This window comes from Columba livia, chromosome 4, assembly GCF_036013475.1.
Source record: "Columba livia isolate bColLiv1 breed racing homer chromosome 4, bColLiv1.pat.W.v2, whole genome shotgun sequence".
Lineage (NCBI taxonomy): Eukaryota > Metazoa > Chordata > Aves > Columbiformes > Columbidae > Columba > Columba livia.
Window position 1 is genome coordinate 17,185,433 of NC_088605.1, and position 17,059 is coordinate 17,202,491.

At 35.4% G+C, this 17,059-nt stretch overlaps 1 protein-coding gene across 8 annotated transcripts in view; it reads right to left on the reverse strand.

Moving 5' to 3' along the window:
- LCORL (ligand dependent nuclear receptor corepressor like) overlaps positions 1-17,059 on the reverse strand; it is an 82,669-nt gene that overhangs the window by 19,180 nt on the left and 46,430 nt on the right. For 4 of the 8 annotated variants that reach the window (XM_065060606.1, XM_065060609.1, XM_065060605.1 and 1 more), the window contains exons 5-6: positions 16,178-16,432; positions 8,682-8,772 (exon numbers count right to left, since the gene is read on the reverse strand). In XM_065060606.1, coding sequence (XP_064916678.1) covers positions 8,682-8,772; positions 16,178-16,432 — 346 coding nt within the window. Of the gene's footprint in view, positions 1-3,080; positions 7,268-8,681; positions 8,773-16,177; positions 16,433-17,059 lie in introns of those variants that run through there. The other 4 variants (XR_010472148.1, XM_065060608.1, XM_065060611.1 and 1 more) reach the window with 4 other exon arrangements.

Here is a 17,059-nt window from a genome sequence, read left to right on the forward strand (position 1 = left end):
CACCAAAGTGTATTGAACACTCTTCGGGGTACTCTTAAAGATCTTTCTAAAGACATTTTTATTTCTATATTTATTTTTAAAGAAGACTTAGGCTAACAGAAGATGGAAAAAATAACCATTTGCTACTGTTAGTGTTCTTCACAGACACAAGTTTTCCTTCTAGTTTTTAAATAAACTGCAGTGGTGCATCACAGGCTCTTCACTGCAATATATTACACACACATACGTACACGTGCGCACACACACACATGTATTCCTTCATTGAACAGAACAGAGATAATCAGCACTGGAATAAATAACTTCTATAACAAAGGTTAGTATCCTTTAAATCTCAAATACAGGGTAGGCCTATATCTAAATAAGATTTCTGAGCAGTTATTCTCAAAGATATTAAGTGAAAATAAAGTAACTTATAAAATACTACCTTTGCTATTTAATTTATTTCTTATAAATTATTAAAACTAATGTCACTACTTACCTAAACAATCATTTATATTGAAAAGCTGAAAATTTTCCATGGTAGAAATTAATACAGATATTTCTGCAATTAAATACAAAATCCTTATGCTGGATAGCAACTATCAACAGATAGTTAACACCTAATTCAAGTGTTTTACTGAAACCAATTGCATGAGCAGAAAATGTTAGAAGAATTCTGTTTTAGAAAAGTATGTATTGTTTAAACATATCACCAAACTCTGAACATGGCACTAACTTTTTGCCTTATTAACTCCTGTAATTTTTTGCATTTAGGTCTGTAATTTGGAAAAAAAAAAAAAAAAGAATCATTTTAATTAGGTTTACAACTATATTGATTGAGGAACACACATATTTAAAACTTAACGTGCTGTATTAATATAAAATTACCAATTCATTATCTTATACCTGATGTTATTAGCATCAATAGTAAATTTAAAGTTTCAGGTTTCTTACTGGAATTTATACATACGAATTTCTATTTTTACTGTGCTACATGAATTTTAATGCTTAGAGCTTAAAAACAGCCAACTATGCTTAATTCCTCATGTTTTTTCTTTCTCCTGTAATATTTAGTATGAAATGGTATATAATCAAAATCAAGCATCTAGATGACACTGACTTAAAAGCGTAAGATAATTGTGATACTAGTTGAAATTGCAATTATGTTTAAACTCAAATAACTGAAGTCTTAAAGATAAAAAAAAAGTATTTGCATTTCCAATCTAAAGTAAAACCAGCATTATTCAAGGGCATAACATTGTCAGGATTTGACTGCTTTTGAAACAGCACTACACTGAGAAGAGTCTGAGTGTAACTCAGTCCAAAAAAACCTCAGGGGTCACGAGGTGTTGGAATGTATCACTGCACTTGTGATAAAGCAGCTTATGCCAGCAATACAATTACAGATGAAAACTAATTGCCCTCCCCACGACCATGACTTCCATTATGCTTGGAAAGGCTAGATAGAAAAAAAAATACAGCACTATGTCTTCAATACTTTGTAAATCACAGTAAATTTGGTAAGTACTAATTTGCTAAAACATGGCTATAGTAGTGTCTTTTTAGACTGAATCTCTAGCCAGAGATAGCTTTCTGTCTGTCCACACTTGCAAGGTTTGTCTAATGGAGTTTCACTGGAGAGCCTTCATTGTAGAGGACCTATATCCACAACTGCTGTTTAAAATATGCTCACCAGTGGAACACTTCCAGAGCCCTAAAGCCTTCTCAAAATCAGTTACCAAAAATTTCCGAAGGTCTCAAAGCTGCTTAAAATTTGCATGTGGAGATCAACCTATTGTATTAAGTCATACCCTGGTTATCATAGACATACTGGACATTCTTCTAACACAATTTATTTTGGGGTTATTTACCCTTGTGTAACATCTATAACCTGCTTTCCCTTGCAGTGTGTTACTTTATAAAGCTGACAGACAACTTTAGTTATTCTATTGTAATAGAACCGCACTCCAAGTGATCTTCCAACTTTGTGAAGACACATTGACCCCTCACTTAGTCATTTGGGAACAGAGCTTGATATGCAAACAAATTAAAGCAACACATGTTCTTTAAAGTGTCTCTCCATAGATATGTCTATATTTTTAAATGAACTAATTTTTAATAGTTTTTCAATACACTCATGGAATTATTTCAGTTTCTTGTAATTCCTATATAGCCCATTAAATGGGTGTTGTCACACAGTAGTTTAGATCATCCTCAAGATGAAAGGTTTAAACAACAAGGTCATAGCAGGAAGAGCTATCACTTTCACAACAGGATACTTCCTTCACAGAACAGTCTTGCACTTCCTACACATCCCCCACAAAAAGCTGGCTGGAGAGAGAGGCAGGGAATGGAGGGGCTGAGAGGACCAATACCCACTGCTCCCCCAGCACCCTTCGTGCACAATTTCTCTGAAGACGAACTGAACCATGGAATGGCATTATTTCCTTGCTAAAGGGCAGGGGCAGTTAATAGACGGGAGTGGAGATTGACTGGCATCCAAAATTGGCAAAAACGCAGAGATGTGATAAAGTTATGTACTAGCCTTTCAGCATATTATGTATAAAATACCAAACCTTCGCCTCCTCCACAAATCAAAAGAACTAACAGGAAAGCTCAATAAGAGGTCTCCTGGATGATTTCCTCCCCTAACATTCTATCCTCTGTCATCTCAACCACAGACAAGACCGATCAATCTAGCAACCTCTGTGCAGACTGGGAACAGGAACACAACATACTTTTAAGTACTCATATGAACAGCATAGAAATATAAATTTATCTTATAGAAATGTTTGTTTTCTGACTTAATAAAGCAGACAAATCCCTCAAAAAAACCTATATGTTGTCTGTAATATAGAATAGGTAACTTTTAGCTTCAAACTAAAGTATGTAACTGTTATAGAATTCGTTTTCTGAATTTCTTCTCATTTAGAAATAATGTATCAATTATGAGAAATCATCCTTCCTTAAAGCTACTATTTCTGATATGTAAAAGTCAGAGTAAATTAGTCATTATGTGCTTAATTTGTACAGCTCTTGATCTCATGCCACTGCTAATAAACTTGTGCCTCAGGAGTAAGTCAAATGAGTCAATGTACAGGTTTTTGTTTCTTTCTTTTTTTACTGAATGAGCAAATCAATCACATCAGTGTTGTAAATTTATGTGCAAAAGCATTGAAGTGCTTTACTACAAATTACAACGTAGAAACACGTTAACTAAACAATTAAATTCATACAATCAGATTTAGGAATATAACAACACAAAGGAAAAACAGAATTACAGTACATTTACAACACAAGACAAATACATGGAATTCATTAGAAAATATTGTAATAAATAATTCATGAATTATAGTGCAATTGATTTATGCATAAATATAACTAATTGCCTAGAAATCAGTTGTTAACAAAAATCTGTCAAAAATCAAGGCAGCCACAGAGTTTTACTAAATTACTGCGACAATGGAAATACTGCAATTAAAAAACAAATACAAGTATTTGTACTGTAAACAACTAAAAAAAAAAAAAAAAATCAGTCTCACTAAAGTTAATATACAATTTAATATAAAATTGTCATTAGCTACCAGAAATGGTTTAAACAGCTTTACTGAGCAGTAGTTCTAAAAACAGAGGCACTGTTTTTTAATATAAAATACTTGAGAAACATTCAAATAAGTAGAAAGCATGTAGGGCTTGCTTTCGCCTTCATTTAAAATTCTGCTGAAACAGGAATTTTCAGAAATTGTCAATTACGAAGTAGTGACTTGTAACTGAATTTATAAAACAGTTCAAAATGTGTAATCTTCAATGACATTTAATGGAATACATAGGGGTTGGGGGAGGAGAATCTACATGTTTCCCTGCCTTTCCTTAGTTGTGTAATCAAAGGTTAGCCTAATAACTAGAAACAAATAATTCTGTTCCTTTAAACACTTACAGGTTGAGTATCGTCTATAAACTATCAAAAAATATCTTAATATACTATTTCTGACCAAAAAATAAATACAAGTACTAAAATGTTGAAAATTAATTATAATATTACATACAAAACTACTGAGTACTGTTAAGTCAATAGTAAAATGATCCCTGATTTTATGAATCCTGTTAATTATTTGGTCAGGTCATCTTTTAAATGATATAAAAAGAGTACTGTAACTTGCCTTCAATAAAAACTTCTGATTCAAATTTATAACATTGTCTGAGGAGTAGAAAACACCAGTACAGTATAAATATTAGGCAATGCATTGAACCCCAAAATTTTTGCAAGTAAAACTGTATAAAGACAGATCTTGAAACATTTAAGGTTTTTTCAACTTCTTTTTTTCAGTGGGGATATATTAACAAATCAATCCTTCTGGCCCTCACAAAATATGGCTTAATTCTTTTAAAATGAAAGATGACCCTGACATCTGCTGTTTTGTGACCTCCTTGTTATCAGGTACAGTTCCACTTAAAAAAGGATTCATTCTGTAATATGCAAGTAAACCTTAATCACTGAGAAGATTCAGCATAGATCTGAGAGACCAAAGAACGGAGACACAGGTTGTGCAGTTTCAATGGATTATTCTGGTTTAAAATGGAAGTTGTTAATTTTAGTAGTGTTAATAAATACAGGCTAGATTTTACCATCAATATTGCAGTACACTCTCCACTGAATTTAATGGCAAGTTTATCTATCAATCACATCACCTGAAGTGGCCCGTATGTATGTAATGCCCTGTTTCATTTGTATCATCAGCCTATACACATGCAAATCTAAGTGGGGGAAAAATGTATGCATGTGCACCAAATGTATAAAAGTTTGAGAAAAATCTTTTTCTTTGCCAAGTTAGGTGCATACAGAAAAAAAATATATATTTTTAGCCAAAAAGGGCATTGATGTTCAGTGTTGAATGTATGAAGCAAGCCTCCATTCTTCATGGGTAGACATATACTTTGTGATATTACAGAAAAAAATGATACAAAGTTCAATGTGAATACTTTGAAATTCATGTAAAAACTGCAATACGAAGGTAATTGGTCTCCCTTAAATTCTATTAAAAGTTACGTATTTAAAGTGAACTGCCTAACTTCTAACTACCAAATTTATAAAGAATTTATACTACTGAAAGTTCAAAACAGCTTCACTGTTTAATATTTGTATTTCTATCAAGACCCTGAACTGCAAATTTGGTTATTAGCAAAATGATAATGTAACTTGGTATTCATTTTGATAAACTGAAAATGTTTTGAAATGTCACAGCAGCAAATACATTACAGTTACAGTGAGGTTTTTCAATAGGAGTGTGACACAATCCTTAAATAAATTTTAAGTAGTCATAACATCAACTAACCAGCACGTTGAAACAAACAAAAAACCAAACCCAAACCATTCTCAAGCTCATTCTGTGCACATTATGAACATGCTCTAAGTTGCATTCCAACTTTCTTTTTAAACCTTACACGTTACCTTATTTGTCAAACTAAAAAGGAAAATTATGTTAAAGTTTAAATTATTTTATGCTCTGAGTATTCCATCTTATTTTATATTTAATAATTCTATAACTACGGTAATTTCTCAGGTTTTATAAGTGTACACTTTGTAAACACCAATTTCTTTCTAAACCAACAACAAAATCTTCTTAAAACGATAAAAAAATGCAGTTTATGCCTGCTAAACACACATTTTTAGTAATGAAATGCTCTTCTTACTTGTATTGGATATTTAAGTAACAATGAACGTTTTCTTTCACAGACTTTACTATATCCTACTAATACTTCACAAATCCACCTCCTTGTAAGGAACTAGCTTTTTAAGAAAAATCCCTTGATTTGTATAATCTGAGTTACTTACAATTTATTGCAAGTATTCTGTGAAGTATAAAAGTCTGCTAACCCTTGGTCATGTATTTCCATAATAAGATGGATTATTGAATGGGTAGAGTGGTTCTTCACCAATTAAAAATTATGCTTCACATGACAAATACTTGTTTTCCCAAAACATCTTTATGCTATTGACTACTAAATAAAACCTGAATCTTTTCACCTATTTATACAAGGATTATATTAAATACACACTAGCAGAATTAAGTGAGAAACTCTATAATTCTGTCCACAGTGAAAACCCTGAATAGAACTATTTTTCAAAAGGCATGTATGTGGTTTTTGAACTGTATAATTTCATGTCTTCTGTCAGAGTGAGCATATGTATTTCTCACACAGTGTGTGTATACAGACATACATACACACACACAAAACAATTCGCTAACAATTATTCTACACAGGCTTGCTACTATTTTTGCAGCTGCCAGTCCCTGAATCTGTCATATTAAATAAGCCAGTATCTGGTAATCGGAGCTTCTTCTTCGGCGGAGTCTTCAATGTTCCAGATCTTTCTTTTACTTTATATTCTAAAGTGCTGTGAGGTACCCCATAAATTCCTTGTGCTTTGGAAACACTCATTTTCCCACTCATTACCATTGCAATTGCTTCTTCCATTATTTCATGATCGTACTGCCGATAGCGGCCACGTTTTTTTCTTGGTTGCTTATTATCTTTACGATCCAAACTATCTTCTGTGTTTTCTGAGGTTCCATCTACTGTCCCATTCTTAGCATTAAGACACAAAGGAGAGAGGTCCCCATGCAGAAAGTAGGAGTCAACACTTGAGTGAGTTACAGGTGCAGAACATTCAATTTTGTTCTGTTTAGGGAGTATATTTTTCAATTTTTGAAGAGCTGATCCTTCTAAGACTGAGGAGGTTTTAGAAACGTGGTACATAACATCCAGAAGACCAGCAGTATCAGACTGTGGTTTGGACACAGAACTTATTCTTAGCTGAGGAATTTTTAATTGTACAGTAGGACTTGAAGTTTCATATTGTAGATTTTCACTTTTTTCTTTAAATTGAGTGACCATTTTCTGTAGAGTTAACTGGTGGAGGTAACTGGAAGCTGTTGGGAATTTTAATTCTGAGGTTTCAAGTAGACTGAGTTTACTTTTTTCTGTGCGCTCTGCTTGAGCTCTTGCCCACAAGGCTACTTTTTGTAGGACTGCACAAGTTTCTTTACTGTCTTTAAACGAATAACTATCACTGAAATCTCGAGTTTTGTTTCTAAAAGGTGCAGGCTTTCCTGCTGGTAAGGCTTCTAAGTGGAGAAGTAAAGTTTTTTGAGGTATGCCATAAAGTATGCCTGCTTTATTTATGTCCAGTGCTCCAGACTGAATGTCTTTCAAAGCTTTTGAGAGCAAACCATCTGCAAACTCAGCACTTCTTTCCACATAGTCCTCTCTGTGTCTGTGTAGTCTCCTGGATGGATGGAATGAAACGATGGTAAACTGATGTATGAGAGACTCTCACACAGCTATGGAAGGGAAGGGTCCACTCCTTTATTATACTCCTTGCTTCGGTAACATCACTGCTTCTGATACTTTTAAGCCTTTGAGCTGTGGTAGTTAAATGATTATCCTAGCAAAATGTTACAGTTCTGGTAGGACAGCGCGTCAAAAATCATACGGTGGCTTCTACAGCAGCCCTTCCAAGAACTTTATATCCTAGCTCAGTATTTGATAATATTCTCATGTGCTTGCTATATTCCCTTGTTCACATGCTTGCCGAGCAACACTGCTATACTTTTAATTACACAATTAACATTCCGTTAAATACCCAAATCCTGAAGGAGCTTTTTGTTAGTAGAAACGTGACGTTACCGCTAAACGAGTAATAAAAGAGTCAACCCCCTCATAGAAAATTTGCAGAAATAAGTACATAACTACACACAAACATCCCAGACTTACACAAAACTAGGCTTTCTACAACAATAAGTGCTGTAGTTAACAATCAAGTCCAGTTTGGCAAAATAAAACAGTTCTAAAAAACTTCTAGTCGCTATTTACAACTCTCTAATTACAAAGTCATTTTCATTTTAAAACTTCTTTATATCAGCAAACTAATAAAATGCAATTTTACATCATTTAACAAATACTGCTACTGTAGTCCTATTTGTAATAAGTTATTTGGTAAAACATACAGGTGACAAAAAGGGTCTTGCTATGGCTAGTGGATGGGAAGATGCCAAGATCATAACAAAATCCAACAAAACAATGCGTTTCACTAGTTTTGTGGTAGCTTTCAGCAGATGCAATAACATTTTTCTTGCTGAATAAAGAAATTAACTGTTTGCCACCACACACCATAGTCAAAACCATGATGTAAGCGTAAGTATGATGATTAAGAGCTCTCTCTCTCGCGCGCACTTGCTTTGTCTCATATTAAGGAATAGTATAGATAATAGTCATTTAACTTGTTCATGTTAGTTGAAGAATATTTTAAATCTAAATATTAACATTGTAATTTTTGTCCAAAATTGGAGTTTCCTAAATAGACTCTGAAATAATATATTTACATTTTATTCTACTATCCTATTACTTTTAATGTGTTATGGAATCAATTTTCAGTTCATTTTTTAGTAACATGAACTAAAGTTTGGTGATTGTTCTGATAACTTTTCTTTAAACAGAAAGAAAAGGAAAAAGACAAATGAAACATATAATATATACATGGACACACACTTATGAGTGACAAAAATTCTTTTGAAAGCAAAATAGGAACCACGTGTGTGTCAGTATATACACATATGTCATGAACATAAAGCCTGACTTCAGAGAAGAGAAACCTGGATTGTCTTGGACAGAAGCCGAAGAGAGTCCTAAACGTTGCTTACCCAGACACTGAGTTTTCAGAACACAACGGATCATATTTTGGTTCTTCCAACCTTGCGCTTTTCTTTGTAGAGAGATCTAGCACTCCATCCCCTGCAAAGAATGAGTAGTGGATGATAGCAGCTGTTTAGGGATTATCTCAGAAATTTTGTTAGCAAATGTTTGTACGTATGGCACAATTCTAAAGCAGTTACTTGTAAAATCTCTGACATCTTATTGTTTCAACAATGTCAGCTGTCAGCAAATGGTTTTATATATTTGGTTTGTAACAAAAGATTTGAGAATTAAGAAAAAAAATCAGAAACAAAGTTTAAAAGAAAAATTTGTCTTAAACACAAACACATGACTGCTTTCCTAAAAATCAAGTATGCATATATATTGCACTCTTTACTTTAAAGGCAACCAAAGCAATGCACTTTTTATTATTATTTATATATTCGTATTTTCATACTGTAAATAAACAAGCCTGATACTGAAGTTAAAATTGACATAACTGACTCACAGGCTTACAGGATCATTCAGGCTACTGGAGATCTCAGGAGGTCTCTACAGCAACCTCCTGCTCAGAGCAGGGTCAGCTATGAGACCAGGCCAGGTTACTGGATAAGAAAGCAGCACCCCAGTAACTGTGAAAACAGCTAGAGCCCAACAGTTTCAAGCATTTGAGTTCTATGTCATTAAAGATTCTAACAGTTTGTTTATATACACTCCGCCTGCTGCCCCCACATACATGTAATAATTAAACTAGAGAAATGGAAAGACCTAAACTGGGGTGGGAGTCCATTCTGTTAAGTCACTGGAAAATTTTAAATTAAAGATTTATAGGTAAAAATTGAAACCGAAAACCATGTACTTTTAAAATCAATATTTGAAAATACTGAAAATTAAAGAAACTAATTAGCCCCTGAAATACTCCTAGTTTAAGTTTTTGATTTTAAAAGAAAATCACATTTAAATTATAGATAAATCCCCTAAACATATTTAATTTCATACCTTTCTTCCTTGGTTCTCTGTTTCAAACTTGGGCTGTTTTTGTGTACTTGAGCTCTGCGAATCCAATTTTGAGTTTCAAAATGCAGCTCAACATTCAACTCTACAAGTAATTCTATCGTAGCCCTTTTTACATTAGCGTCATTTTCATGTTACATCAATTAACTCTATATATTTCCCCACAGTCTCAGATGCAGACACAAAGTACTGGCTGAATAGTCCAAATGCCAACACTCAAATAAGAAGTCAGAAAAATTGTTAGGTAACTCCCCTTTATACCAATACTGTAAAGAAATAAAGAATTTGGTGTAATAATCAAATCCAGCTATTTGGTTTGGACTGTTTTTAATTATTTTTGACTGTTTTCCCCCAACTATTTTGTATTATTTGAAGAAGAGTAAATACAGAAAAAGTAGCAACATAAGGTGAAAAAATATTTATAAATATGCCACGTGTCAAAAATGCTCCTTTTTACTTTCAAAGTCTTCTGTAATCCTAGGAATTTCAAAGGAAGGACTAGTTAATGCTAGTCAACCTTTCTCATGCAGTGTTATTCCAGAAGGAAAAGCCAATTAAAACCACTACAGGAATATTTTACAGAGATGATCTGGCCTGCCCAGCTGTGAAGTGTCCCAAATATGTAAGCTCACAATGTTCCTGAGGCCTGTGCAACAGACATATTTCATCTGTTGTGTTCTGTGAATCATACAAAGCACATCGCCCTCTCTTAAGTATTTGTGTGTTCCCTTTCACAAGTTTGTTCATCTTCACTTGATCAGAGGCACTATAATAAAAAAAGTTTAGAAGAGACCACTGGACAAAGTCACTGGAGAAAAAACTACTTCAAAGCTCACAACTCATCAGCTTATGAAGAGCTCATCATCTCTCTATATCCAATCTACTAAAAAATGAAGCTAGATTTTTAAGAAAAAACAAACAAACAAACAAACAAACCCAAATACTCTTAGAAGATTTCATAACTAAATCTAACCAAAATAATTTTCATTTCCAAGCTTTCCTGATCGGCTTTGGCAACACAAGGCCATCAGCAAGCTGAAAAAATGACTAAAAAGAACACAGTATGGAAAATGCAGGGTCCTGAAACAAATAATTAGGATTGGTGTTGGGCCTCTAGAGGGTAAGCAGAACTAAAGAATCATTTCAGGTTCAAGAAAGTTGGTTCCTCCAACACAGCAAATGTATTAATGAAGTACATGACACTTCCCTGAAGACAGTGCTTCATGGGAAGATGATCCTCAGTAGGAACAGTGAAAGAGAACCAGGCAAGAAATTTTATATACATACAAAATACCAGGTAAAGTCACCCTAGACGAGGCTTTTAATCAGGGATTTCATTCAAATTAAAAACCAAACAATGCAAAACCCTCCAAATTGATGCAGAAAGGGCTGATAAATCAAAGAGATTAATTAAAAATACAGAGCACCTCCAGCTTTGGTAGATCTTCCTGCTTTGTAGTAATATCAATTATTATTATTATAACAGAATCACTTACAATTGGTAGGAAAGTGAGAGACATTTGCTGTAAAGCTTTAAGAAATAATGAAATGCTACCCAAGCAGGTATTTAAGCAAGAATTCTGGACACCAACTGAATGACATGAGGAACAGAACACCACTCTAAGTTGGTTTTAATAACAGACATGGGATTACTTTCATGCTTTAGCTGAAGCCATGACTACTAAGATGACCGTCTTCCTGAACAATACTGCGTAACACACTGCATAATACAGAAAAAAAAATACTAGAAGTTTTTCAGGTCTGCTGCTTACGGTCTTCTAATGAAGTTATTTCTGTGCAAATTAAATTATTTTGATGTTCAAAGAAATGGTTCAACCTCTGGCCTTTGCTTCTCAGCACCGGCTCATCAGGTGCAGCAACTCCAAGATTTTCAAAACAATCAGGACCACGATCACTTGGAAATCCTCCAAATTAGTGATGTTAGAGAAACTGGGAGGTGGGGGGAAGTAAGTAACACAAACTGTATGGGTCACCCTTGAGTTCCTACAGTTTGTATTTCTGTACTAATTCTCGCAAACCTGTGGTTTTTTTCTGGGTTTCAGGAAACCTCTCACTAGCTATCATGAACTGCCCTACTAGGTCAGACAACTTTCTCTACCCAGTCCTCGGTCTCCAAGTGCAGGAAAAACTCACTTCTAGTGCTGGAGAGCACATCAGCCTGGCCACTACCTGAGGCTCATTCTTCTACGGCTCTTCCAGCAGCTGCTGTCACCGGATGAGGGATCTCAGAGGTTCAGCCCTGCCTACCTTAGCTTCCGTTTCTGGCCTTGGTTCTGATAGCTAGGAGTGCGTTCAAGGCACTTTGACCACAGCGACACTGTCTCAACTTCCTGTCACAAACTGCTGTGCAAAAGCTGCCCCTCATCTGCTTTTCCATTCCAACACATTTCAGTGAGCCCTGCTTAGTTCTAATATTGTGAGAGTTAGTAAATAATAACTCTTCCTTATCCATCACACCATGGTAAACCTCAATAAGGTTTTCAATAGTAACAAAAGGACAGTGTCTATCTTCATTACCTTTCCTGATGATGCCTTCTGCTGGCTATTTTCTGTGCTGCTGCCTATGCAAACAAAGTAACTGCCTAATTAGTTACTAGCAAGGGGCACAGGAATGAAAGCACCCTGCTAAGTTACCACACTGCCACCTGTAGAAGAAAGCAGAGCATAATTTGGGACTCTGCCATCAGTCACAGGCCAGCTGGACATATCTGGATGCCAGTGCTTGAATACTCAGTACTGAATGATTCAGTACCAGGGGTGCAATGGACTGACCTTGGCCAGTATTTGAACCCTCAACATAGCCTGTCTCTCATTCCCTTCCTCAACACAGGGCAGGGAGTAAAAGATGCAAACAGTCATCAAGATAAATACAGGGAGACCAATTAATAGTTACCATCACAGGCAATGCAGAGTTGGGGAAAATTAATTTATTGTCAATTAAAATAGATTTGGATAGTGATAAAAAGACAAAAATTAAAGGCACATCCCCATCCCACGTTTTCCCATGCTCAACTTCGCTCCTATCTCCTCCACCTCTCTCCCCATCCTCATCCCCAAGTGGCACAGGCAGGATTGGGAATTGGGGTTAGTCAGTATAATTCCTCTCTATAGCTCCTCCCTCCTTGCACTTTTCCCCTGTTCCATTGTTGGTCCTCCACAGGCTGCAGTTCCTTCAAGAAATATCCAACTGGTCCAATGTGGCTGCAGGGTGAATATCTGCAGGGTCCATGGGTGGCAGGGTGAATGTCTGCTCCAGAGTGGTCTCTTCCACAACCTGCTCTGGTGCCTGAAGTGCCTCCTCCTCTCCTTCTCTGCCCTTGTTGTTTGTCCTTGCTGTTTCTCACTCCTCCACCTGCCCAGCATTTTTGCTATTTCAGTATGTTTTCACAGAGGGACCACAAGCCTCACTGACATGCTCCAGCTTGGCCCATGGTGGGTCCGTTGCAGAGCTGGCTGTGCCCAGCACAGGGCAGCCCCTGACCTCTTCTCATAGATGCCTCCCCTGCAGCGCTCCCCAGCTACTGAAACCTTGCCATGGAAACCCAGTACAGCGAATTATTAGGTCTGGAACTATCAGACCTGAATATTTTGGCAGTATTCAGAGATGGCCTGCAGATACTAGAAGAAAGTAAGAAGCTTTCTTAAGATCATCCAGCCACCTTCAGTGGCAGAATCTTTTTACAGTATTGAGCTAGCACTCAGCTTGAACCGGCTCTGTGCAAAAAACATTGCTTCTACTGATTTACAAAATGAAGCCTACACTTTCCTCTCAAGTTCAAGAACCACTGCCATAGTAAAGGAACAAGACTATCTGGTGTACTATTTAGATAATTCACTTTAAAGCAACTACTGTAAATACAAAGCACCTGCCTAAACAGAAAACAAACCTGAAGTATTTATATTTAGATCATCATCTGCTTAACAGTACTTAAGTTAAAAAAGCTTCAATTTTGAGGATCTAGAGCAAGCACAAATTAAAACTTCGTGCTCTGTTACTGCCACTTCATTTGGAATATGCAACAGGAATTGCAAATAGCAAATAATAAAGAGTTACATGACAATTAAAAGACACTACTAAGAAGGAAACCATGGTATAGCTTTGACAAGTCTTCAGTCAGAAGTAATATACTATGTCAGACACATAATAATATGTATTTATAAAAATAATCCCATTAAAAAATTTCACAATTCCATACTGTAAGCATGTAACTCTTCAATATATCCAAGCTTTTTTTAGGACAAGTGAGCGGTAGGTAGAATAATAAATACAAAGTTCTTGACAACAGCTAATTGAAAGGAATTTTAATGCATTACTGCACCTAGAGCACAAAGTAAATAAGAAGAGCAGACTGAGTTTTCTATCTTGATCTTATTTGCTTGTGTTGCTGCCACTACAGTGGAGAGCTAAAACAACTCAAAATTGGTATGTTGGTGGGAAATGGGAAGCGCGCTACAACTACCCTGGAAGAGAAGGTAAGATGGCTCAAAACCTTTCTCCAGCTACAGTCTTGTTTCAATACTTCCTCTCATTTCAGTAGCTCTTAAAACTTCACAGCACGACTAGTATATGTAACATCTGCAAAGCACTCAGCAAACATGGCAGCATAAGTTCTGAGAAACTACAATATCTTACACAGTATAGAAGTTTTACATAGTAAACTACATGTGCTGAGCCACTACTTTAGCCCCAGATATTTTGCTGAAGACATATATTTCTAAACTTGCTGTTTACCCTAATTATAAGAACCATTCAAACAATATTTAAAAAAAGAAGACTGAAGTACCTCAATCTCCCTATACTTCAAGTTTTTTTCTGGACACAAGATCAATAGATTTTCAAACAGCTGAGGGTGGCAGCAGAACTTTCTTCCTGTCCCTGCCCCATTCATCCTCTGCCTTCTTTTTCATACCTCAAAGATTTATTTGGGCTCAGTGAGGACCAGAACCTGTCTTGGGGAACTTTATTCCCTCCTGGACATTTTAAACTAGTTATTCTTTATAACCAGCTGTTGAAGTAAGCGACAGGCTGTAGTGCTGGTATGAGGAAAGTACTTTTTATTACACTCTCAAAAGAAATGTGCTTTAACTTGGCCAATTATAAATCCATAAAAACTGTAATTTTTCCATAGCAGAGGTATGTCAAAGCACAACAGATATATTCTCAGGAAATATCTTGATCTGCACAAGGTATTTGTTAAACCCAGGCATGAACTGGTTTCTGCTAACCAGACAGAAAAACAGGAGTTCCACAATTTCCTAATGTTTCTGCTGTCAAAGACAAGGTATGCTTTAAATTTAATCTAGAATAGGTATGCTTAGTAAGGTAAATCCATGTCAGAATTCCCTTCCCTCTTCCCCTCAGAGGATGTGCCATCTAATTAAAGGCTGTATTGTTAAGTACACACATACAAAATATGCTTTCATTCTGACTCACGTACATTAAAAACAACAAAAAAAACAACAACCAACCAACCAACAACAAACAAAAACCCCAAACCAAACCAACCAAACAAACAAACCAACCCTCTTAATTGTGCAGTTCTACCTTTTTTAGTATGTTACGTGACACACAGGTAAAGTTTTCCCTTTGGTCTGCAATATTATTAGATTACCGTAGACCCTTGTATCCGTAAAAGACAAAAGCTGCTTTCGCCACTACTTTCAAGTTGCACACGACAGTCACAACCCTTCCATAAAGTTGCTGCTAATCCAAATCAAGTTCAAAGTCCAAAACGCTCTTGTGATTATGTTGTTATCAGTTTTGGATAGCAATATTTCAGCAAATAAACTATTTCCTCTTCGTAAAGGACAGCGAGACAGACTGTATTTTTCTTTCTCTAGCTGTACTCTCAATTAAGAAAGTTGCACTAATCTATAATGATTAAGAGATGAAGTATGGACATTTCCTCACAAATTAATCTTCTCTTTCCAGGCTATATTTAAAGAATCGTGGTGTCCAAGGCTGACACAGACAGAAGGACCTTTGTCCCCTGAAATTCCAGTATTGTTCTCTCTTTTCTCAGGCAGCTTCTCAACAGCCATGTCTTCAACAAAAACCTGAACCACTGTTACCTGTGACAGCCACAGGTGAGCTCGCCTAAACTGAGTATTCTAAACCTGAGAAATTCTCATGTCACTTATTTAACACAGGCACTCAGAAATGAGAATACTTATCTGCTGGTACACAATATGAAAAACACTTTTAGAAACAATGTGTTTTGCTTTTACCACTCTTACACCATTTTTCTGGTGTTTAAAGGAAAATGTATGAGTTTTCTTAGTGTTAAATTGATGCAATGCCAATTATCCTTCAACCTTATTTTAATCACATAATTTTTTTTTCCTGTATACCCATTACTACTTTGGAAAGACAAGCATACATATTTCACATAGACACACTTCTTAAGGGAATAAGATGTAATAAGGTAATAAATTACAACAACACATATAAGCAGATGTAGAAGGTTACCTTGCTGAGTATTCTGTTCTTGAGTTCGATTCACAGTGAGGTCTAGAGGGCTATCCTGTTCTTCCTGAAGGGAGTTTTCTGTTTGGTTCATTTGGATGCTTTTACATATCAGACTTGGTTCAAACGATGAACCATTTCTGTTCTCTTGAATTTTGCTACTTTTTGAAATGTACTCAATCGCAAACTGACGGATCATTTTTTTCATTAATTCCTGAGCAACTAGGGGAATGTTAGGATCACAGTTCTGAGGAAGATCTAGGAATAAAAAAACAACAACAACACAAGCAACAGATGTATTAAAAAAAACCAACAACTTAATTATTTTTCTTTAAATAAGTACTTCCTATAAGCACAATAAATATGTATAATAAGTAGATGTGTAATGAACACATTAATTCAGATGTCAGTTTTTCTTACAAGCATTCCTAACTGGAGATCACTTCAAAGAACATGCTTAGTGTGCACCAGTAATTTTTACCTTATTCTTCAGTCATGGCATGCTAGTCAAACGACGTGGTTGATAAACAGCGCAAGTATGGGAGTCAGAATTTGTCTTTATTGTCAGTAAATACGTAGAATTTTCAATTGCAGACTACTCATTTTGTTTTGAAAATAAAAGAATTTTGAATAAAAACAGTGAACGTTAAAGCTATGAATTAATACATAAAGAAGTTACTTTCAAAGAACAACTATAAAAAATAATTAATTTTACAGTGCAGTTCTGTAGATTAATCTTTTCATAACAGAACAGTTGGACTTTTGAGGAGCTGATCTTAAAAAAAGATTTGTTTCACCTACATATTAGATTATAATCTCCATTGTAGATTCAGGATTGTAATGTCAAAACTAATATGACACTACTTGAAATGTCCCATACAAATT